The sequence below is a fragment of the Siniperca chuatsi genome, linkage group LG3, assembly GCF_020085105.1.
Source record: "Siniperca chuatsi isolate FFG_IHB_CAS linkage group LG3, ASM2008510v1, whole genome shotgun sequence".
Classification (NCBI taxonomy): Eukaryota; Metazoa; Chordata; class Actinopteri; order Centrarchiformes; family Sinipercidae; genus Siniperca; species Siniperca chuatsi.
The window spans coordinates 12957625-12983694 of NC_058044.1; the positions used below are offsets into that span (position 1 = coordinate 12957625).

General features: G+C 39.0%; 1 protein-coding gene across 3 annotated transcripts; it reads left to right on the forward strand.

Annotated features, from left to right (window-relative positions):
- Window positions 1-900: 900 nt before the first annotated feature.
- dkk2 (dickkopf WNT signaling pathway inhibitor 2) lies at window positions 901-14742 on the forward strand. Of its 3 annotated transcripts, XM_044190817.1 has the most exons (5): window positions 901-1125; window positions 1246-1463; window positions 10434-10587; window positions 11175-11306; window positions 12640-14742. In XM_044190817.1, the coding sequence occupies exons 2-5, from the start codon at window positions 1260-1262 to the stop codon at window positions 12888-12890; spliced, it is 741 nt and encodes a 246-aa protein (XP_044046752.1). In that variant the 5' UTR covers window positions 901-1125; window positions 1246-1259; the 3' UTR covers window positions 12891-14742. The 3 variants fall into 3 exon arrangements, with proteins under 3 accessions (XP_044046752.1, XP_044046751.1, XP_044046754.1); XM_044190816.1 differs by having other exon boundaries at window positions 901-1463; XM_044190819.1 differs by having other exon boundaries at window positions 901-1463; window positions 10437-10587.
- Window positions 14743-26070: the final 11328 nt, after the last annotated feature.

Here is a 26070-nt window from a genome sequence, read left to right on the forward strand (position 1 = left end):
AAAAATGAAAATTTGAAATAGCACCTATCACAACAATATGCATATACAAGAAAGGCAGTAAAAGGCATCCATTTACAAACTGTTGGCGTTTAAAAACTTATAACATCACCAAAATTAATTATTTCCAGGCAGAACTTGTGTGCCTGCACTAAATGCATTATTCTTCCAAAATCATAAGCTTTACCTGCCTGAAACTGAAAGAGTTCATTGTACCTCCACATGAATTATCTAACCAACATGAATATGACTTGTCCTGATACAAGGCTCTAAGAATCAAACAAAGGAGCCTCTATAATACTTATATCACTAACTTTATCGCCATTGGCATTCCTTGCATCATGAGGGATGCCTTTCCCACAGAGGGAAAACAATGGTTATCAGATAGTTTTTTATTCTAAGTTATTCCGGAATGCTGGTTAAATGGACCCTGAACTGCCTCATGCTTATTTACATTTCACATTGGTCAGGACATGATTTCAATGACAAACGTAATCCCAGTCACAAGTGTAAATATTGAGGCTTTTTGCTTTTGAGATGGGCTGAATGTGAATGGATTTTTGAAAATACAGGTAACACTTTCCTAGAAACACAAATTCATTCTTGTGATTATGGAAAATGTTCCACGTTGCCTACAAACCCTCTTTCTGGCAGCCTAATCTTGACTTTTTCCCCATTTCCTACGCGCCCAACCGCCTCGCAGTAAAAAGGGTCAAGCGACCAATTAAAATACACAGTGTATAATTTTATAGCTTTCTCCCAACGGGGCTCCTGGTGCCGATGTCGAGACGACAATGCGCAAGCAGCAGTGCCGCACACAGATCAGTTTCATTCTTTGTCAGTGGTGAATAGGGGCGGAGGAAGCAAACTCATTAGACTCCTATAAAAAGAAAGCATCCGAGATCATAAAATACCCGGCTGCAGGACTAAGTGCTCACTCACAGCCAGACAGACACAGGGTCGAAACCTCTTGTCAAATTTCTTTCTGACCCTCAGAGCATAATTTTAACAGATTCTCTTCTTCATTGTTTCCCTTCTACACTGGGCTCTCTGTGTTTTTCAGATAAGTGTGTAGATGGCAGTCATTCTTTTGAATATCCTCATCACTACTCTCTGTATTACAGTCGGGTAAGCGTGACGCACGGACACCGAGGGCGCACACTTCTCATTGAGAAACTTCATTTTTGCGGCACAAAGTTAAGGTTATTCAAGTGATTCAGTTTTTTTGTTTTTTTTTTGGTATTTCAGTATTTTTTTCAAGGATGCTCGTCTTAACTTGGAATAGATGCTGTGTTGTGATGTTTCTCGTCGTTACACTGAAGACTGGGACATCCCAGGTATCAGAGGCGCGCCCAAAGGCGAACTCCATCAAGCCAGCTCTGTTGGAAGAGACACCTACACCCGCTACAAACCGCTCCGCCACTGTCCACAGCGGGATCACCAAGAAATATAACATCCTTGCGCAGGTAATTTGAATTAGTGATTTGTCTGAGGACTTATAAATGGATATGCCAGCCCTACATTTACGCACAGCCTGAAATTGGGTATAAGCATTAGAGCCAGTGGAATAATGTATTATTAGTGGTAATAATAACTTGACGATTCCAAAAGTAGTTTTAACCTATTCTAATAAGCATGACAAGGAAGAAGAACAGTTTTTTCATTTTAATTAAATTATGAGTGTACCGTTGATACAGATAAGCGTGCGTAATTGTGCGGGACGTCTCCAAAACTGTGCCTATGGAGTATCTTGAGGTGTACAAGTGAAATAGCCCTATGCTTAAAAAAGACTCTCTCACGTGTGAATCGTTATTGGAAATTGCAGGGATTGGACCCCTCATAAACCATAATTGCCTTTCAGACCTGACGCCACAGTCGGGTGCAGCGCACTTCCACAGTAAATCATTAATGCCAGCAGAAATGTGAGAAAAAGTTAACACTTGGTAATTTTCTGTCTGGGTCTTAGTGTCATTAAAGTGGTCCAGACGCTTGCTGGGATTATGAGATTCTTACTGTGGGGCCTCTGAGGGATAGTTTACCGACCACTTAATACCCACTCAAAGAGTTATCAATTCCTGCTGTTTCAACAAAGTTCCATATTGCTGTAGTTTGACAAGGAACGTGGGATCAACAATGTTAAAGATTTGTCAGGTTTCATTCTGTCAAACATAAAAAAGTTGTGAACATTATGAGTGATTTTTATCAAGTGAGGAAATAGAGCTGTACATTTGCTGTTTGGCTGGGAAAGCAAAGTTCTCCATATATCAAATAATTTCTTACAAGAGGATATTTTAGTTAATTTTTTGTCCATTCTGAGGAAGGTTTGGAAAATGTATATCAATGTGGAAAAGAAACATGACATATCTGTCAAAAAAACCCTGACAAATGCCAACAGCCTTCATCTCCTAGAAATGTCAATCAGCTGTAAAACCACTAACTGTAACATTTAATTAAACATGTAGGAGTCTGATTATGTGGAGCTCAGAGTTGCTGTTGACGTCTCACAGTATCTTTTTGAGCAGCAGATGGCACTACCACATCTCCATCACATAGACAGAGTCTGTACATCAGCTCACTGAAACAGCTGATTACTCTTGTTCTTATGTTTTAAGCAGTTTTTTGTCTGATGGTCTCACCCACTAGATTTAACGCTAGTTTATGTTTACATTTGGCCCTTTCAACTGTCTGTGATATCACTTGAAGTAGTGATAGTGTTGGATATCTGTGAAGTGCATATTGCTGAGAGAAGCGCTCTGACATCCAGCTCAGACAGAAGAAATTATGGAAAAGCCACTTTCTCTGCTCTGCGGAGTGTGGAGATCCAACCTCAAGCAACCCTGCCAGACCTCAATTTGAACGCCTGCTTACATCTTTTGCAATAATCTGGAGCGGTTTGGAAGAGTGGACTGAGGGGAAACAATATGGGTGTGCAGAGACCACCATACTGTTACAAAAGTAAAATGTCATGGTGCAGGGTGTAGTGTGTCCAAATGAATAGCATTTATGGCAGGGGGGGTATATATATATATATATATATGTGTGTGTGTGTGTGTTCTGGCTGCCAGGAGGTTTTCCAGCGTTGAAAAATTAACAGCCGCAGCTCAGCCATAGCGGCATACATGGCTTGACGCTGGCAACCAAACTGCACTGACCTTTTGCATCTCATCATACAGTGGCCATTTATGAGCAGAATAAAATCAAAGATAACAAGTCTGCTCTCTTCATGAGGCTGTAAGTGCAGCATATATTTAGGTGTGATCACAGGAAGTGTACAACTGCAATTACTCTACCCTAGATTTTTAAATTATGATAAATGCCTTGAAACATGGTGCATAGCACAAAACAGCACATTACTGAGTCATTTTCTTTCTAAAGTGGTTCACAGTAGGCACCCCAAAACATTTTCATCTCCATCTGCATTTGTGAAGTGAATTACTGCTGATTAAGGCTTGGGTGTAAGTTTGGAAAATGGGCATGCATCAACTCAAATTTCTCCTCTGGCATCTGCATTGTGGGAAACCTCACTGCAGATATCGTACAAGTAGATTTATGGTCAAGTTGTCATGCTGCTGAGTTTGTTAGAATATGTGAGGAATAGTTGGCAGATTATTACACCTCTGGAGAATTCACAGTGGGTTCAGGATGTGAGTGATTGTGAGCTTGGCAGAAATGTGAGTGAGAATCTCAATAATTCACCACCATGGCCATTCTTTAAAACTCTTACTCATTTTTTTTTAACCTACTTTAGTCCACAGTCAAACACAAGAATAGACAACATTTTTACATGGCGTGAGGTAGCTCTTTGGGGGCCTGAAAATCTCTCACAGTTTGAGAAAATTTAGAAAATTACAAGAAATCTCCCCCAGAATTGCCCTCATTGACTTACTTTGAAATGAAGGAAATTATCGAGGGAGAGAGTCCAGCCACCCCGTGGAGACGAGCCTCTGCAGCAGGAAACAAGGGTGTAATTTGGTGTTTTATCCATCAGATTAGAAATGCTGCTCAGAGCGTTTGGTTATAGGAAGCATTTGACAGCTTAATGTGCTTTTATTTCCTGTAGCTGCTGACACTGTTTGGCGATAAGAGTTACATTAATCACATACAAACCAAGGTCAGGTTTTGGCTATCCCTTGGCGTTCGGTCGGGGCAAACTGCTGAATGTTTTCCCGTTGTAACACTCTTTTCACATCAGCCTGACTGGAGTAAAACCGACAAAACCAAAATGTTCGCCTCTTAGACCTTGACAGCCAGCGCACGTGGGTGGCACTGTTGGCTCCTTGGAAGGGAACCAGCAGAAATGGATAGCACGGGCAGGCAGTGCTCACCACCGTAACCTCTGATCCCACAAGGGAACCGACAGCGTGGCGGCATTCATGCAGTATGTGTCTGTAAAACATCAGCAGCCGGTCAGTCAGCCTTAACTAGTTGCTTTATTTAATTCAAGACAGACAGTACTTTAACAAGTGATCTCTGAGGCCTCTGCCTATAAAAGTAGAGCCACGTCCTTTCTCTCTCTCTCAGCCTTATGCCACCCCCCCACCCTCATTTAAACCTAAAATGACTGTTAAGTGATCCTAATGAGCTGAAAAAGAGAGAGAAAAGGCAAGGAGAGGTGTGAGTGCTTGTTAGCGCTTGGCTCAGTTTGTGCTTCAGTCTCCTGTCCTGTGGCCTTTCCAGTCTGTGGGTCCCTTGGGCACTGTGAGGGCCCTACACTGGAGCCATTAGGGGCCTCCTTTGGAAACCTCCATTACTGTAATTGGACCTGTTAATGAGAGAGGAGACCCATGCACCTCTCATTTCACAGGATTACACCTTTTAGAGCAGCACACCTCCTAGATTACCATAAAGAGCTTTTCCCCTTTCCTTTGATAGTCTTTGAAGAGAGCAGTCATGTACGCTGACTGCGTGCCTCACCTCATGTCCGATGAATAAGATCAACTCAGAATGTATACTTAACTTAAGGAGAGTCTAGTTTTTGGAGACTTTGGATTCTAGCACTCAAAGGCACATGCCCATAAACACATGTGTTTTGAGTGATGAAAGACGCCAAGCTGTGTTTGAAGACATGGATTCTACGAGTGACTTGTGCGCAGCCATCCCTATGTTATCTGATACGGGCTGTCTGTGCTTTCAGGGCATATGAAGTTTGTTTATTCAGTGACATCGTTTATTTGACTCTGTAGCGCCCCTGCCACTCATTAACACCATTCACAGTTTCATGTTACGTGCCTGATCTCTGAAGGTCAAATGCAATCACGACACAGAGCTCAAAAAGTGTGGATGTGTACTAAGCATGTGAAGAAGTTGTTTACTTAAGCTTCATTGTAGATTTTTGTGCTTTTGTCTCAAACAAAAACAATGGAAGTAGCCTACAGCGTGTATGAACTTCTCTTATTACTCAGGCAGTGCAGTTTTTAGAAAACATTAATAACATTGGGAAAGGGCCTTTCTTTTTTACAAAGTGAAACATAAGATTCAACCCCCCTCACCTTCCCCATCATTTTTATACTGTCCCTAAATTTTAAACCTTCAGACTCGAACTAAGCAGAAGAAACATACCTTGTGTTATTTCAATGCATTACAGAGCACTTCCATCGAATTATGTCAGCACTTTGGAATGACTCTGCAGAGGAAAATAAGGGACCCGGGGGGTTAGTTCAAAGCTCTGTATATCCTGCAGTAAATCCCTTGTAGATTGTTGCTCCCGCACATTTAAGGTTCCTCTTCAAAGCTACAGTGCTTTACCAGCACGAGAGCAGCACGAGACAGGGCCGGGGGCTTCCCTTATGGCTCTCTGTCTGTCTCTTCCTTTATCGTCTCACCAGCATACCAAGAGAGGCTGCAGAGTACACAATATTCAACCCACTTCCTGTGCAGGTTCCAAGGCAGTGCTTTTATGTGTGAAGGCTGTCTAGGAAAAAATAAGGGAGCAACAGAAAAAGGATGCGATATGAATAAGATCCATTCAAATGAAGCGCCGTCCCTCAGAAGTTTCGAATGAGGCGTTTTAAAGCATGACAAGATAAGGCGAGATTATCAACCGTGATTTGGGGGTCAGCCTTGTATCATTCGGTTTCAAAGGGCTGTCTTGCGGTTTGAATCATGATCGAAGAGGTGCATATGCAGTATGCACTGTAATCGATCCAACCCTGCTGACCAGAAAAACAGATAGGAATCAGAGCAGGTAGTATGAAGTGCTATTGCACGTGGCCGAGCCCATTTGTCTTCATATTTAGATAACAGCACATTTTTCATGTCAGGGAAAAAATTCCCACTGCATTTTCTTGAACTTCTTTACAGACCATATTTCCAGCATATTTCCCTTATCAGCTGTGATTATACCAGTACTCCATGGTGATGTACATGTTTCTCTGAATGAGCAATTGAGACAACAACAGAAAATCCCAGATGGGGTTGAAAGTTCAATCTTGACCTTGGAAAAAACACCATGACTTATGAATCTTAAAGGTCTTTCTCAGTGGAGCAAACTCCATCTGCTGAGGAAGACCATGAGATATGGTTTAAATTTCTCGTCGAGAGTGGGACGAGAAGATTATTGACGCTCTAATGTCTGTGTGTTAAAAACAGAGCTAGAGCCAGGAGGCGATTAACTTAGCTTAGCATAAAGAGCTAGCATAGCTTTTCCAAAGTTCAGAAATACACCAACCACAGCTCCCACAATTAATTACATGTTGTATCTTGTTTGTTTACTTTGTACACAAAAACAGAAATGTAAAAATTTAAAATTTTGGTTTTAGAGGGAGCTAGAAGATGCTGCACAGAAGTACCCAGCAATGGTTTATCCGTGTGCCAAGTACTTCTGTGCAGCGAAGACACTGCTGGGTTTTTCCGTTTTTGTGTCAACTGCTCGACTGTTGTTTGTTAAGAAATAGTTACACAACGTAACTCCATCTAAAACCACAAATTGACGTTTTTACATTTCTGTTATTTACGGATTAAATAAAAGAGAAACATTAAGTTAATTAGTAAGCTTTAGAGGTGCTGGTGGGCATATAAGAGAGAGCCAGACTAGCTGGGGCTAGCCCCATGCTTCTAATATTTATGCTAAGCTAGGCTAATTGCCTCTTGGCTCTAGCTCCATATTTAATGCACAAACATATCGGTGGTATCAATTTTCTCATCCAACTCTCTGCAAGAAAGCCAAAATGTCAAACAATTCCTGTAAAATATTATTATTATTATTTTTATTATTATTTATTTTTGTTTTTTTCTGAAAGAGAACCTCAGATTTTAATGGCAACTCCAGTGATTTCATATTACATTATAATGCAACTTGATGGCGTTTATATTAAACCCTACCTGCCTTTGAATATAACGTTCTTAAGACAGTAGTAATTAAGAAATATTTAGAATCTATCAAACACCAGGGCTTTGGTACTTTCATCAACACATTAAGCAAATGCAATAATGGGAATCTGTCATAATGATGGATGATCATTCAGTTTAATATTCCTGCTCATTTTTCTGTGCCTGTATCATTGCCTCCATGTGTTTCCAGCCTGAGAAAGTCAGTATGGCATCCATCCAACAAGTCTAATCTTGAGACTGCACTTTCTGAAGCACAAGCACATCGAGTAACAACTTCTAATGTGCTGAAATACTGATATTGTTGAGAGCTGATTTTAACATGTGGTGTACATTCATGTTTGCCTCTTCTTTTGGGCATGACAGCCCCTCTCAGCTGACCTTTATACCCCTATTTATTGTGGCTATAATGATTTTCCTCTGATTTAAACTTCTTCCTTATTCATTCTCATGTTTATTGTTCCATGTTTGTCAGTGGTTAAGCCACACTAAATCAGATCTGTCAGTGCAGTGCCAGCTAAATGTGGTTGTGGTACCGGTGGTGGTGTGCCAGCCAAACATGTTGTTCTAATGTCAGTCTACACTGGACATAATTTACACAGTCAGAATCCATATCCTGCTCATTTTTTACTGATCTGAATATTTGAATAGGTGTTGTGCAAATGTGTGACAACTCAGTCCTTCCGTTGTAATAACAATACCTTAAAATCAAACTGAATGGCTTAAAATAAGATAAAGATGTGCAGCAACTGAAGAAACACAGTGGCCTGACCTTTATTGTGTCTCGCCCAACGGATGTGGACTTGAGCCAGAGCACTGCTTCCCTGCAGCTGTTCAAAATGTCCTTCTCCCTTGATGAGTTCAGTGCGAATTGTTTCATTTGTTGTATTTGTGATAGAATTTATGTCAAACTCCTTTGCTCCTGTTCCAAGTCTAACAGCGACAGGACTTGCATGTGTAAGGAATTATATCAAGACAGCAGTTCCAGTAAAACTTCCCATTGGTGCACACACTTGTTATGGAAAAAGTGAAGTTGGCTTTAATTGTACTTCTTGCTGCTGTGGACAGTGGATGTTATGTTTGTTAAGGTGGTGGTTTTTCTAGCATGGTCATTTCAGTGCACTTACAGAAAAAAGTTAAAGGTTCTTCGTGTGCTTTGCTGGACAACAGAATATGTCTCAATCTTTTGATGTCAAAACAAAAAATACTAAAGCAAAAATGATTCCAAATTGACTATAAAGGAGTATGATTAGCTACAGTAATTACCCCTCAATTATGCCTGTAGACTCATTAAGCCTCTGAACAATTTGAGAGAAATTGAGAGAAACTGAAGTGGTTTTTCTTGATTTGGAAATTCTAATAGCTCTATTGTCTTGGACCTGAAAAAAAATGACCACACCAGTGAGAGACATGTTAATCCCTACAATATGTTGTCCACTAAAATTGGGTGCAGAGGGACCAGAGCCTGTAGTCAGTTCACCCAAAACAAACAACCAACATATTTTCCCACTTACCCACTTATGGTATCTAGCCATACAGATAGTTTTGGCTTAATTTGCCAAGATTTTAGATCTCTGCATGCTGCTGAGACTTCTGCCACCACCTCAATACAGTAAGGGTGAGTGGCATTTGGTTTTGATAATCAAAACATCAAAAATTACGTTTGTAAAACTTAACAGCAATGTCTCTTTCTAATACCAATGATACTTGTAGTTCTTAAACTGTAAACAATGAGTAACCAGCCAGGAAACCTTTGATTAAATACAAAGTGACTCTTACAGTAACTGAAACATATAAAGCTAGCATTACCTGGTTTCCCTCAGTATAGGATCTAACATTTCTCTCCTGAAATAGTGACATTTATTTATATACATTAAGTGCACACAAATAAAATAACATTAGATTTTCTTGGATCGACTGCGTCCTTGCAAGTAAAATGTGCAATTTTCTAACACAATAAATTGCACATCAGGAATTTAGGAACTGATGTGGACTAGAGGGTGTGGACCTACCATGACCCTGTTTCTGTTGGGTTGGGCCCTCTGATTTTCTAACCTGAACATAACAAGGGTTTTATTTGGCTTGTTAACTGCTACAATTTAAATTTTGCGACCTGAGGTGCATGGTGCAACTGTGGTGCATGGAATGGAATTAGAAGGAATGCAGTTATTTTGTTAGGTCTGTGTAAGTACGGGTTTGCTGGGTTGTGACCAACAAAATCCACTACATTCTTTCTCTTTAACAATGTTGCCCTCTGCAACACAGCACTGAAAATGTGGGCGAAATTTTGTGGACATACAGTAGCTGATGTCCTTGTGTGGAAGATACAGAATCACTGTCAAATATATGCCCCATTTAATTAAATTGATTTGGGAGGAGATAACACATTGGTTTACCATCACAAGAAGATACAATGTCCAATAAAAAGGGACTTTTACATGACATTAGATGTTTAACAGCGTTTGACAGGATCAATGTGGCTTTGGGAGGGGTGTTTCCACCAGCCAGCCCATGACATCTTTCGAGAAACTGGCCTCCTGATGTGTGCCATTCTGAAAGATGTAATAATGGGAATATGGCACAGCCATGTGCATGTGTGTGTTTCATATTGTTTTATCATCCTTAGGCAAATATATAAAAGTCAAATATCAAAGGCAACATTTTCTGCATCATTCACAAAAAGGGTAGTTGAGCTTTTGAATAAGACCTGCACTTGGCATTGTAAATCCACAAAAATGTAACACAACATGACTGCCACTTTGACATAATCAGAGCAGGTGGGTGATGCAACTGCAACTACATTGGCACCAATATTGCACTACAGTGCTTGATTCTTATTGACAAACTTGCACCACATAGCACATGCAGTCAAGTGTCTCCCTTGGGTTAGAACTTTGTGCAGCCCATTGAAAATGCCACCTTGTCAACGCAAAGTTATGTCAGTCACCATACAGTACATTCCTATGAAGTGTAACCAGGAAGAGCTGTTCATTCAGTTGATTTAAAAGTCTGATATCACTGAAGTTATGCACCTAAACCACACCTTTGTTAAGATAAATGCGTGCGAATATATGTTTTCACAGACTGAGTAAATTTATCTTTTACCTCAGCAGATGTATCCATGCAGCAGTGATAAGGAGTGCAGTGTGGGAAGCTACTGCCATAGCCCTCAACAAGCTCCCTCTCGCTGCCTCACCTGCCGCAGGAGGAAGAAGCGCTGCCATCGAGATGCCATGTGCTGTCCTGGGAACCGCTGCAGTAACTGTACGTACCTGACAGACAAACACAATTTCAGTGCATGTCAGTTTCAGTTATATTGTGACTGCAGGGTACGAGTCAGAAATTAGATTTCTTGTCTTATGCAGATATTCTGGAAAAAGTGACTTGTTTCAGGTCACTGAACAAACAGTACCACAGTATCTAGCCCAGAGACTTAGTGAATGAGCCAATACATTTAAATAATGTTGAACACATGGTTTCAGACAGATTCCTGAACTATAGTTGAACTGTAGTAAATTGATGCCCAGAGGTTAGAAATCAATGGTCACATTTTGGAAGGCATTGTTTCATCAATGAACAGTATGCATGGCATGAATGTGTGTTCTTTGTTTTTAATTGACATAGCTGACCAACACACACAGGAGGTCACCTGCCTTCATGGTTGCAGTTAGTTCTCCTAATAAAGCCTCATTTAGCAATCACTAACATAAGCTGCTAACACATTGATCTGATCTTTTAACTAGCCAAGTTGGCCATCAGGTTGAACAATCTGTTACATAGCTTCCTGACAAAGTACGCAGGGTTGGTATTGTTTTCTGTCATGTTTGACCTTCATATTTTTCTGTCTGCAGATATTTGTGTCCCTATCTCTGAGAGTGTGCTCTCACCTCACATCTCAGCTTTAGATGAGCATAACAAACTCTCCACCAAAGACCACAACTGGAGGAAAAGTGGGAAGGCACATGCTAAGATTTCACTTAAAGGTAAGATTTGATTGCATATTATGTTTAAAACATGTCCGCTGGTAACCCTTCCATCTCTAAACACTATCACTGTTGTTGTTTTCTTTCATCTTTTCTGCTGTCATCCTCACTGAATCTGGTCTGGGTGGCTGAATCTTTCTGTTGTTCACTGTCTGCATGTCCTACAGAATTCATGGGCGACGCCAGTCCACAAACTATGTTGATAATTACCCTTCTACTCATATGTCAGTGTCTGTGAGCCCAAAGCACAGCATGGGGAGTCTAGAAGAAACCACAATGCCCCTGCTGTTTCTGCACCTACATAAAGCCATACAAACACTTTCATTGACAGCACACATTGTATGATACACAAGTGAAAACCACAGAATACAGGTCTGGCTCGATTATAGCTAATAACTCACTGAGCCCCCTGCTTAGCGTTCATGTCACCTTATTTAAGTTAATGTAAGGGCCTGTCCATAAAGATATATGTTTAATGAGACACTTAAATTACTCAACTCTAAATGCACCCTGAAGACAGCAGGCTGCAATGCTAAAATCAATGTGAAAATAGCAGCACTACTTAAAGTTGCTATAAATAAGGCCATTTACTTTTATTTGTGCTCGACTCACTCCCTCTCCTAAACATTATTGCATTATAATGGCCTTATGCAAGTTGCTGCTTGAGAAAAATCCATCAAGAGAATCAGTGGTGTTAAAGCAATGAACAAGCAGTCAGGCTTAGCAGTCCATCATGCTGATGGTTGGAACTTCATAGTGAAATAACTAATCAGCAAAATGTGGTTTTGTCAGTGATACAGGACGACTCTGTTTGAATGGTGAAGCAGCTTTTGGCAAGAGGTGATACACATTTAAAAGTGTTTCTGATAAAAAATCTGCATGACTAAATTACACAAATTATGCATTCATAAGAGTAATGCTAACCTCCTGCCAAGAATATCAGACTCAGACCAGATGGGTCGATATGGTCAATATACAGAATAAGCAAATTGTTTGCTTGATTTATATTGAAAGCTTCATGCATTTCTTTTGTGTCTGAAATGGCCACACATAATGCAATCTGAATTGAAACGTGAAGAAAGGGTTGCATAAACTTATCCGTATGGAAAACATAACAGCTTAATGAGCAATAATTGTACACTTCCTTTGCTTTATTTAACTAAAGCACTACAACTGCAAGATGCTGCATGATTTATAATTTCATGCAGGTCTCTGATGAAGCATTTGTTTCTGTTTTTCTAAGCAGACATATGCCAACTTGATATACTGATTGGAGATGTATTGCCTTCTGGTTCACCACTGATCAGTCCTATTTCTTGTCTTCCTCTGTTAGGGCATGAGGGCGACCCTTGCCTGCGTTCATCCGATTGCTCGGAGGGCTATTGCTGCGCCCGCCACTTCTGGACCAAAATCTGCAAGCCGGTGCTGAGGCAGGGAGAGGTGTGCACCAAGCAGAGGAAGAAAGGCTCTCATGGCTTAGAAATCTTCCAGCGCTGTGACTGTGCCAAGGGCCTTTCCTGCAAGGTGTGGAAAGACGCCACCTCTTCGTCCAAATCTAGGCTCCACATGTGCCAGAAGATCTGAAGCGGAGGCAGCTGCTGTCGGCGTAGAGGCCTCTGTCTCCATCTGCCAGGGAAAGATTTTAAAGGATGGGTTGTGGCTGTATTGAAAGCAGCAAAAGACAGAGACTAACAAGAGACAGAACAGACTGTGTGGGTTCAAGCTCACTATTCGGCAAGTGGAGAGCGAATGGGATTGCTTTAATGTGTTTGCTGTGAGTGGTCCATCCCTGCACCCACATACAAACACGCACCCTCACACACACAAGCACACATACACCTCATGGGTTGTGAGATCACTGAGCTCATGGTGTGCTTGCTCACAAATACAACAAACTTTTTACACATTCTCATGACATTCAGGGAGCCACAAAGTTAGCCAGTAGATGCTGTGATAGGTGTGAACCTTTTCTAGATGGAGGTAACAGACGTAGCAGTCTTTCATCAAGCTTCAACTTATAATAATAAGACAGATAGACTATTTACAGACAAGCCATATTTTTACTGCAAAGTACATTCTTTACCAAACTCCAAAGTCGAAGATTAGATGTGTAATATCCTGTGTTTCATTAGCTGGATCTTGATATTTTGTCAAGTTTCAATATCTCACTCTTCATGTTGTTTGTTTTAAGTCTTCAGATATTGCTATGCAAGACATTTACAATCAGTAACAATGTCCAGACCTACCAAATACCAGTCATATCATATGAGGAACTAATTGCAAACAATGTTTACTCTAGGGCTTGACTTGTGTTCTCTAATAGCATCCTGAGACTTCAATGCAATGCATAATACTCTTAAACCAAAGAATGAAAGAACATTTACATCAGAGTGATGAGTTTCATCTGGGACATTAGCTCCTTGCCCGCTTTTTAGCCACAAGAAGAGAGATAAAGTATTGTGTCTGTTGTGGAAACCTTGTTTGATCTGTCAGATCCAGCTGCAGTCTATTGTGATACAACTGTGTGGGTTAAAACTGTTTGCACTGAGGTAGTGCTCTGCCGCAGACTTAGTGGTTCCGATACCAGACAGAGAATGGTTCTGCTTTTCCAATCACATGAACAGGATTCAAGGATACGATGGAAGTGCAATTTTTTCCATTTGCAAAGCCAGTAGGAATGGAGATGTGAGGAGATTGATTAGAGTTACAAAAACGCTCCATAAACCTCATGTTTTCAAAGAGAATTGCAGTTTGAATCAATATTTTGTTGATGGCACACAGCCCTGTTTATTTTTCTGTTTTTCAAATATGACTGCATACTTTCTTCTCATGAAATACTGTGCAGTTTTGTTGCACTGGAGGTGAAGCAAAGCCTTTTTCCAGTACAACTTTAAACAACCACTTGTTACCTACATAGTCAGTATAATATCACATTTGCCTCTTTTTGCTTTAACGTTTTTAGAGCATCAACTACACATATTTTGTAACCATTTAAAATATCAATAAGCTCTTATATTGTAAATAGATTGGAAACAATGAAAATGTATTTAAGAATCAATGTATATCATGTACATATAATAAAAATATGAATCATAAACGTTACAGCAAAATGATCTAGGTGAGAAGAGTAATGAGGGACAAAATAGGATGAGCACAGTTGGATAGATTCAAAGTAATGTAGTTGAAATAATAAAAGCTGTGTGTGTAGGCAAAGGGAAAAGGCATAGATAGCTTTGACTGATATTACAGACTGGATGCATCAAAAGGGTGATTCCAAAAAGAGATACAAGCACATTAATTTCCAAAATAGTTTGTGTAAATGGTGTGTAAATGGTGTCAAGATTTATATCCCATTAAATATTTTTTGTGTTAATACTTTGCATTGATTTGTTTTGTGTATTTACAATGATGAATGAATAAAAGAATGTATTTTGTATCATTGGTTACACAGGACTGGTTATTACTTGTTGTGTTTCTTTTTATATTGTAAGACAGGAGGTAAAACCAAGTTAAGATGAAAAATGCTTACATTATGCATTATGTTATCATTTAGAATAATAAAATGAAATTGACAAAAAAGAGGACTGATTAAAAGGACAGTGTGGCTTGTTTCAGACATGCAGAACAACGTCACTTAACAAGCTGCAAATTTAAAAAGTATCAGCTGATTCACCTGTTTCTTTGTATAACATTAAAGCCCCTGAAAACTAGGTTTCAGATCTTAAAGGTGCCCTGTGAAGTTTTCTTGTAAACAAAGTTATGTTTACATTCAGTGTTACGCAGCAAATGCATTGTGTGCATCCTTGAGGTCTAAGAAAGGTGTTGAATGTATTTCCTTCTATAGAAAACATTTTTGCAGTTTTAAAAGTGCATTGTTTACATCCATGTTTACTTGCTAGCTAGTCTTCTTTATCCTTGTGTTTTGTTGGCGCATTGCTACATTTCTTGCCATGTTACCACCACTTATACAGTAGATCTTCGGAATAATGAGAAACCATTGGCAGGAATATGTATTTATGTGGTTATGTCAAACAAAACAGGGACCCACTCATATAAACAGTGCTCCATAGCTCTACGAGTGGTCAAAAACTCCACAGGGTACCTTTAAGTTTTTCTCAATAACATTAATATGGAATAAAGAACAATCAAAATTAAAGTTTTGAAAAAAAGATTGTTATCAAGAATTTAATGCTCTTTTAAAGCTCAGCTAATTTGCTTTTCACAACTATGTGGGTGTCGATTGATCACATTTAAGTGACAGTGACTGGCAGCATAAGCAAACAAATCAAAAATTGTCATTGGATTTTGATCCAATATTGCCAGATCCTTGATACATGCAAATACATCACTTTTTTCCAACTGAGTCCCACCCACAACAACAAAAAAAAACATAATACATACATCTCTCATGTGAAATAATCACTGTTGCAACTTTGTCTGAAAATATTATATTCACATAGGACCCCTTCACTCAGAGTAAGCCAAATGAGAAAATATGGGCCTTTAATAAACATTATTAGTCAGCTGACTACAGTGACTACACCTCCAGCATAATGATAATGAACCTATACCATAAATAATACAAAAATAATCTTTCTTAATTTAAACCATATCCATAAATCATCACAAGCATCTTGCAGTGCTTAAGCATGATGAACAGAAAAGAAAATATTGGTGAGATTATGGTAGTACCATGTCAACTGACCATATAATCCAAGTTGAAATAATCATAATTTAAAATGTATTTTGGAGACGGATTGATGCGGCAAATCCTGAAACAGTTCAAGGGTCACTGAAATCACCAACCGACTGTGTCTGCATTTGAGATTTTTTCATGGGTACAAATAAGACTTCATAAGACCCATTATAGGCTGATGCTTTGCAGATGTGATCTATAGACAAAATGCTTTGATGTGCTCCTTTCATAGTAAAAATGTGCAGGATATGTTCGGTTAGGTAGAGACCACTCATTCTTAGAATATGATTAAATAGAAATTTGTGAATTCTTAATGACATCTTTGAATGTGATCACTGTCCTCACCACTTCAGACAAGTGTGCTGAAAGTTCTTCGAGAGGCCACTTTGTAAACAAAACTCACAATTTTTAGAACATTATTGTACAACTTCACTGGGCCCTGTTTTGACTGTTCCCAAGAGAGTAAAATATTTTTTCCTTCATCTCTAACAGGAGACGTACATTTTGCAAAAACATCAAATGCAACAGCATGGCTGTGGGGCTGCTATTGTTCTCCTCACTATGCCTCATTATGTTCAAAATAAATTTTTATTTATTGGCCATGGGACTTGTTCTTTCATATTTAAGCTTAACTTCTCATGCCCCTTACTGCAAATGACCAAAAATGTTAAATAAAATGAAAGCTGTTGAAAACTCTCTTAGCCATAATGCCACGCCGCTACTTTGAGGCTTTTGTTCAGGTCGTTGTAAATGCAGTTTGAACCAGATGTTAGGTTCACGTGGGCCTAGAAACTGCTACAGTGCTACAATATATCTAAATTATTTGTGATTTACAAGCATTGTGTGGTAAATTTTCCAGCCTTACTGTCAGTATACATTTACAGTGTAGCCAGCATGCCAAGATAAGCTCTACTCATTGTGATCAATAAGTAAAAATTCTTTAGCTTAAACATCTGGTGCTACTATAAAACAACCATAGCACATTAGTAAGATAGTTTCTGTCTTTTGTACAAGAGTCTTGTTGTAAAATAGCTGCTGTAAATTATTTAATAATATATATTCAATTTTTCCTTTCGTCATTAGCTTATTTTACAGACTATGTGGAAAAGTCTGGGAGTGACCTCTTATGTAAATGTGTTCACCAGATGTTCAATATTTGTTTTTCAAAAAAGGTGTGAAAAAAGGTGCAGACTCCTAAAGGTATACCCATTTACATTTACTTCTTATAATAACAATACAAGCTATATCATCTACAAGAAAAAAAGAATATTTCTACTTTATGCACTCAGCTTTGATGGATATTTTATTACCTTTTTTCAATTTAAGGTGGTGAGAGACGCAATAAATCATTTTCTCACATTCCTTGACATTAAAAAGCAGAAACCTGCAATAATTATTCAGCACCAAACTCTGCTCTCCGCATCTAACACGGTTGTGTTTTCAATCCAGAAAGTGTCCAGTCCGTTTTTTTCACATGTGCTTTTGATTGAAAGTAATGACTCTACCCTACCTTTGTTTGGATAAGGTTTCTATTTGCTGAAATTTTGGATGCCTTTTTATCTCCACAGACACTGGAAAGGGTACATTCAGGGTGACTGGAGACTTCAGGTCTCCATGGAAAGAAGAGGTAGATACAGACAGAAAGCGCATTTCTCCAGCTCCAGGCCACCCACAGGCTCTGGAGTCTCCACCAAAAACCTGCTAATGAGAGAGTGACTGTCACTGGCTCTGCACTTTCCAGCATGTGTCAGCAGAAAATACAAATGAAGGAGTTCACACAGACAGGTTTGACTGCCCATGAAGTTGCCAGCTAAATAAATATGCTAAATGATTCAGTGGAAGGCTTTGATTTTGTGCCCGTGTTGGCAAAGTGTAAATCATAAATGTAATTTGGGTTTGCATGGCTCATATCATTCACTGTGGCAGAGAAGGAAAGTCTTCTCAAGCAAGCAGGCCTCATGACTTTGGACATGGACTTCTGCATCTGCGTATGATGTCTTGGGTTAAACTTACACTTATTGTAAACTGATGAAAATGATGATGGTCATCAGTTTTATGATGATTATGGCACAAAGATGGCTTTTATTTGTCTCATGCTTTTATCAATCTGTATGTCTTCATTTAGCAAGAAAATAAATTTACATCCTAAGCAATTCAGACTAATATAAAGTCCTGAGGGAAAATTCTTAAACATTTGAAGAAAGTCGGTTTGACCGCAGGAAACATGTGGTTGGATGCTTGGCGATATTTTACCCTTCTGTCACGGGGTCTGTTGGTCATTCTCAAATTTTTCTTCAGCCTGCATGGGACCCGAAGTTCAGGAATGTATTGCCCTGCGATTATATGGGAATTACAGCAGTAATATTGTTCTGGTTGTGTCAGGTTGTGTTGATGAGGTCTAGTTGACAAGGTCTCTCTTTGTTAGCTCACATTTTAATAAATCAGTTGTATTTTTCCAGTGGTGGAAGATGTACTCAGTACTTCATTACAAGTAAAAGTCCTGCATTCAATATATTACGTCCAGATGTATTATCAGCAACATGTACTAAAAGTATCAAAGTTAAAGTACTTGTTCCACAGAAAAATGGCCTGACTGTGACATATTATTATACATTACATTATTATTGTTAATACTGATGCATCAATGTGTAAGCAGTATTTTAGTGTTGTAGCTGGTCGGGGTAGTTATTATTTAGGTATTAGTATTGTTAGGTAGTTTAGTCCAGTGATTTCCAACATGGGGGTCGGACCTCCAAAGCATCACAACATGAATCTGAGGGGTCATGAGAAAACTAATGGGGTAGGAAAGAAGCAAAAACAAAGTTCTGCAACAGAAACTTATAATTACATATTACACTACTTTTCTATAATATTTGCTTTTTTGGTGGAATAATGGATAATTTTATTTCTTGGGCCTCAAAACTTTTTAAAAATGAAACCTAAGAACTATAGAGGGGAAATTGCTCTTTGGTGGAAATGCTAACAAGGGACCCCAGGTGGATACTGCTTTTTTGTAAGGGATCACAAACCAAAATCACTGATTTAATAATTAACATTTTATTGTATTTTATAAGCTTATCATATGTTTTCATGTAAAATCTTAATCTGAAACTATGTATGTCAAATAAATGTAGTGGAATAAAAATATTTCCCTCTGAAATGTAGTGGAGTATAAGTATAAAGTAGCATAAAATGTAAATACTCAATGGATAAATATGTTTCAGGATTAAATGAAATGTCACAGAGTAAAGGCTCCCTTAAAATGGAAATATGAGTAAAAAAATATCCACTTGTGTTACTTTTCTAGAAGCCAATTTGGATCATGACCCATTGTTACCATCCAGACAGAGCACACATTTACTGAAGGCTATTATAAATATATAGAATCAGCCAAAGCTATATCAGATATAGAATAATGTCTCAGCCTGGAGGCTTCTTGTTGTGTGCTTATCTTCTCTTCATCTAAATCTGCAGTCTGCTCTGAGTGAAGCAATAATTACAACTGGCAAAGGTTTGGTTTTATCATTGTAGCAAGGTTCACGGTTATTATTTTCCATGACCTTTCTTTGTGGCAGTATATGGTCCAAGAAAATAATCTTTTTTACATCAAAGGTTATCCAAATAAATGAAATCTCTCTGCCAACTCAATCCCTGGACCCCTGCCTGGTCAACCACTGCTTTTTGTCAGTTCTCAGTATCTCTGCTCCACTGTTATTAAACAGTTGCATTAGTCCTTAATGGAAATACCACAGTGTGTGTAACAGCAGTCCAATAACCCCAAGAGACACTAAACTAAGTGTCTTATAGAGAAATTGTGTCATGTCATGACAGATTAAATATGATTGATAAGCAAATCATGTCCTATCTTCTGAAAACCATGGTGTTCCGTCCAACTACAACACTTATGCAACACTCAATTTATATTTGGGCATTTTAATTCCCACTGTGACTTTCTTTCTCTGTTAACCAACATATTAATTCAATACTTTTGGTCAGTGGACCTTGGACATTTATCCTCGCACATCACATGGTGCAACATGAACACGGGTTTGTTTGATCTATGAGTCACTAGCAAAAGCAGATGATGGTGCTGGGATGCTTTTCACTGTGGGCTGGGTTTCAACCATTCATAAACCATTTATATGACCATTTCATTCTTTTTCTTTCTGCACTCAGTCTATCAAATTACTGCTAAACAGTGCAGTAGTAGACAATCAGTTGATATGTGATTAGTTGCTGACCAACTGGGTTTCTTAATTAACAACCAAAGACATGCAATTTTTCAGAGTCATGATAAGGTCAACTTAACTACATCTTCAGCATAAACCACTTTAAAAACCTACTGTATTAGGGGTGCCCCGGTAGCTCGCCTGGTACAGAGCCTGCACCATGTAAGTCCTTACTGCAGTGGCCCAAGTTCGAGTCTGGCCCAGGCCCTTTGCTGCATCATCTTTCCTGTCTCTGTTCAGCTGTTCCTATCTAATAAAGGAAAAAAAAACAAAAACCGAAGCAATAAAACTGAAGCTGCACTCACATGTTTCACACTGGGTGAAACACTTTGTAATCATTGACAAGAAACTTTCAACAAAACATGACAAGAATTAAAATAGTCATTAAATTATTTAAATGACTTTTCAAATACATCCAAAGAAAACTCCTGTCAGCTACAATCACTTCCTTATTGTATTTGTCTGCATCTAAGTATCTAAGTATGGTATGTGCTGGTGCTTGATTACAGAGCTGTGACAGCGACAGAAATTTATTTTTCTGGAGCACAGCTGCTACATGGACCACCACTTTCATCTTATTGCTTTTTGTCTCATATTTAGAATAATTACATTGTCTGATGTAGACAGAATGAAGTAAATATTTGATTAAAAAGAAATGTAAAGATCCCCTACAGACATTTTTTAGACATAAAAAATCACTCTGCTTTGAATAATAATCTGATGATATGGAAGTTCAATAAACTATTTACACATTTACTCCCTCTTCCTCACTTGAAAGTCCAGAATCTATAAATATAAAAATGTGTTTCGCTTTTAAAAGTTTAACTGCCAGATGCAAGATGTCTCCTACTTCACTGAAAAGTCCATTCTCAGTATATGTGAACTGGATGTTTCAAGTTTCCACATCACGCTTGTGTCACTTGTATATTGGACAATTATTGGCTTCCCACTAGATGTGGCGTCACATATCATGCTCTTTCGCGCACTTGCTAAACTCAGATTTAAGGTGAGCACAGAGAAACGTCTCTGTGAAAACAACCTTCTAGTGTGAAACTCTGCATATGCATCATTCTGCAGTGAAGCAACAATAAGCAGAACACATTTTTGAGAGGAGGGGGACTTTAAATTCTAAACAAATAAATTGGCTTTGCCAATAATTCCATAAAGGTGAGTCATGTTAGGTTTGATGCCAGTTAATAGAACTTTTCAAGCCCTCATGTATGTCCGTCCTGGTTTGTTGGTGCAGTGTGTCTTTGTGTTTGTGTGTTTAACACATGTTCTCATAATTCTCCAGACGGTTTCCCATGGCTTACCAAATAATTCTGGAATTTGGTCACACACAATTTAACATCTTTGAAGCTGTGTTATTTGTCTCGTGTTGTTTTGAAAACTTTCACATTAAAGTGCTAATTGCCGGACCTCTTTAATGGCTAAAAATGCTGTTAAGTGGCATTCAACTTCCTATGACCCAAGAGGTTTTTTTTACATTATTTTATCTGCCAGCGCTGTGTATCTGTGAGGACATGTTGAGTACCAGTCAACATCAAGGGAGAAAGAAAGAGACAAGTTTTCCATCATTGGCAGGTTGAGATGCAGTGAAAAGGAATGCTGGTTGACATGCCAAACCTCAAGCATTTCCTTTCTGTCCATATTGTCTGTATTTATATTTATTGATTTCTGTTTTTATACTTGTGAAGTTTAGATTTTGTAAACTCCCTTTTTTATACAACAGGGCAGGGAAACATTAGAAGACAGTCCAAAACAAGTGAACAATTCCACATGGCGGACTGCCAAAGAGTTTTGTCCGTATACTTCTACTGAGAAGTTTCAGATGGACAGTTCATCTGGACATTAAGCAGGACATCCAAATAATAGATCCAATTACTTCATGCAAAAGTTATGAATCAGACAACATGTGCTCGTACAATTTCTGTTTTCCAAGGCCTCGCATCTGCATAACAGCCTGCATACATGATCTCTTGTGGGTGATGTCTGTATATGTATACATCCAGATATGTACATAACCTCATGTATATTTATATGTGTACAGTATCACAACCTTGTCATAGCTGAAGTGCTTTCATTTGGTTTATCCCTTAATGGTCTAAAATCAGGTGATATACTGTAATTGATTGACTCTGTTATTGTAAATAGGCTGTATATCCAGCATCACCTGAGTACAGAAGAGTTTTTGAGCTGACACTGTACCTCATGACAGCATTTCCATCAATATATAAAACTCATATACACCTGCTTGAGGCTGATCTCCAACATTCTTTGAGGGTCATGACTCTTTTCTCACTTTTTCAATCTTGGAACATCTGTTTTGACTTCCTCGAGCTTTGCTTCTGCCAGATTATGGAGTGTTAAAATTTATGAGAACCCCAGAGGGAACTAGTTATTTGTTGGTATACACATTGATTTTCTTTTCAGGAAACAGCATGAGGACTAAAGCCAATTGAAAGAGTGAGTAATTACGAGAGAAAGGCCACCCTGGCAAGTGCAGATCTGAACACTGGAAGTTAAGTAAGACAACATAAAAAAAACATGTCAGGTCAGTTTGATTTAGGTACAACAAAATTAACATTAGAATGTTCTCCCCAGCTTGATGTCTGCTGTTAGTTAGTAATCATGGCAAATTTTCATGCCAAACATATGTTTATGCGTGACTAATTGGGTTTCTGTTACATTTCGCAATAAAGCACAACAGGCTTTTATGAGCTAACAACAGAAGACCTGCTATTATTCTCACTCTAAGGTCAGCGTCACTATATCTTTAGTGAAAACCATAAAAACCTACACTATAAAATATACATTTTGCGAAAATGTAATGCTTTTATCTAATGTGGTGCTGCCTGAAAGGTAAGCTGACTTGCCACACTGCAAACTCTTAAAAATCAGAAGGTTGGAATCGCCTCTTCTGTTGAGCCGCGGTGTTCAGCTTGTGTACGTCTAGGGCTTATGGGACACAGTGTTCGTTAAAGGCAGCTAAAAAGCACAAGTATTTAATGAACGACGATATTATTTTTCAAAAAACGATCATCCGGAACTAAACATATGAAGCGAGCCACACAACATACTGTTGAGAAAGGCTCTGTTCCAAGGCTGGATTTTTAGTTATTAGCATTGTTACAAACGTCAGTGGGATTTTGAAAGAGGTTTTCTTACTTCTGGAACAAAACCCGGAAGTTGTGGTTTGACTTCGGCTCTCTAGACACCGCTCCAACATGTGGAGAAATCCAAAGCTTGGCAGACCTGCCATGTCTAGTTACGGTTGATAAACTATGATTGGACAATTGCTGTTCGGGGGAAGGTTTTATTGAATGGTCAGTTGTTTTGAGTTAATTAGATTAATTCTGTAATTCTGTCTTTGTTTGGTAATACAAAGCACAATATCAACTGAAATCATAAAGGCCGTAAGTGGGTCTTGCTCTTGGTAGAGGTGATGAAGCAACGGCTCCAAACTATGTCAGTAAGGCCAAAAGTCTCTAGCAGTGGTCTGATTTATTTGCTCGTAACAAGGACAGAACAATATGTCACAAATGCTTAAATTTAGCTGAAATATACTACTGCAGTTGGTCAGCTTCGTCCAACATTTTCCAAACTGTTGTCTCAGCAAGTGATGGTTAAAAACAAAATCTGATTAAAAAAAACACACAGTATCAAAAGTGTGACCAATCTTCCTGTTTGTGCTGAGAACGAGCTTCATGCTGTTCATTCCTGAGAATGGTCAGATGAATTCAGCTTCAAATAAAATGAACGCTCAGTGCTTGAAATGGATATGGGGTCAACAAACAAGAGCTATGCTTTTGAGTGCTGCATGTGAATGTGTTTAGCATGGAATGCAGGATATGCCATGTAAGATTCACAGCCCCGCTTTGATCAGCGCTCCCCCTGATTTACAGGGCCTGGATCGAAGATTTGTGTGTGGTTTTATTGGCGGGAGTAAGTCGAGGATAGCAGTCTCTCAGTTCAAAGGCTATTTTTTTTGTACATAGGTGAGGGCTTTACTGACTTCAAGGCCAGATATGTCATAACAGGTTAGGTATTAGGTATGAAAATGTGTGCCTGTGTGTGGCGAGGGGCTGTCTTGTACTCATGCTCATGTAGTTTGTTGATGTAGACCTCCTTAAATCACTCTTTAGTGCCTGTGTGTGTTTCTTATCACTTCCCCGGAATAAAAACTGAAGCAAACACAATGTGAGTTCTAATGTGCTGGACTATACATCCCATCCCAGTAAGCATGGTTTTGGGGGGTTGCAGGTGAAAAGACGTCTATCTGTGACTAAATTTGTACTGAACTGGACATGATTAGACTTTGCAAAAATGTTACTTTTTTTTAAGCATTTAAATGACTACATTTCAGCACATAGCAAGTTTATTTTTGGACCTTTTTCATGTTATAGGACATGTTAGATCGCTAAAAAAGTTTACATTTTTAACCAAGTTTGGCCCAGTTTGAACCTAGATGCTTATACGTCTTTTTTTACCTGCTATTCATCAAAACTGTGCTTACTGGGTTTCTACATTTGCAAAATGCAGCAATTCATGTCATTAACATGAGTCATTAATTTTCAGGGAATGACAACAGCCTGTGTTTCCTTGTTGTGTAACATCTCCACTTTTTGGGGCATCAAATGTGACAAACTGCAAACAAACACAGCCTGTGTTTATTTTGCCATGGCCCCTTGGAAGTCAAGAGTAATGAGGATTTTGTTTTTTGGGGGCGAGTTGTTTTGTTCCTCAGTCAACATTACCATAGGGGAGTGGTTGGTTTATGCGGTAGCACCTCGGTGCAACTAACACTTCACTCCCTCATTGGGTGACTTTGCACATAATATTTCAAGGTATAATGAGGGACAACTGCTGGATTTTGCACCAACGGTTTCATTCAAGAATTTTTTAGCAACTTGAGTGGCAGTGTTATTCAAACACCAATAGAAATTATTTTTCCTTCGTAACTTCACATGCTGTAAGAATACTTGTTTACATGCTTGCTTGTAACAACATTTAATAAGATGCTCCATATTTATCTCCATCCTCTGTTGTTAACAGATAGGGCTCTTGCACTTGCCACGATCACAGCAGGAGATCCATTTGTCAAACAGGCAAACCCGATACAGGGCGTCATTGTGCTCCTTTCAACAACTCCAAATGGTGACACTGCCCCTCCTACTCCCAGGGGACAAGCTTTAACCCCCACCCCATCCCCATCTCACTGTCATCCCTCATCTCTAAAAGGAGGCTTTGTCACAATGTCTCACTTTGGCAGTTTAACTTGATAGTTACCATTGAGTGCTTGTGGGTGGCAAAGGGTACAATTTCCTCTGGCTAGATAATAAACTCCAACAATTACTGGAACCTTCCCATGGTGGATCCACAGTCCTTCTGTCCTTGATTTCTTGGTTTTCTGTCCATCTGTCTTTCTATTATTCAAAACCTATACCAATCAATCTTTGGTTCCCTCCCACTGCTCAGTGGTGCAGATAGTGGAATATTCCAAGCAGCTCTACCAGTTATGCTTTAGCTCCACAGCTCTGCAACAAGTGGGAGCCAACCGACTCTGTAAGCAATCAAGACAATGAGACAAACACATGCAGAGTCCTAAAGTCATGCAAGCTCATTCTTGCTATTTATTTACACCATGAGATGACCTGGCCTTTGCTAAACATCTTCTTCACGCCATGTACCCCTAATTGAGCAGACTGTTGACATTACTTTTCAGTCCCTGCTGTAAAGCAGTAATGGAAGCTTCCCTGAGGTAATTTCTGTTGCACAAATTGGACAGGGCAGATGAGAATGTTGTTGAATGTTACTGAAATTGTTTCAGATTCCTCCT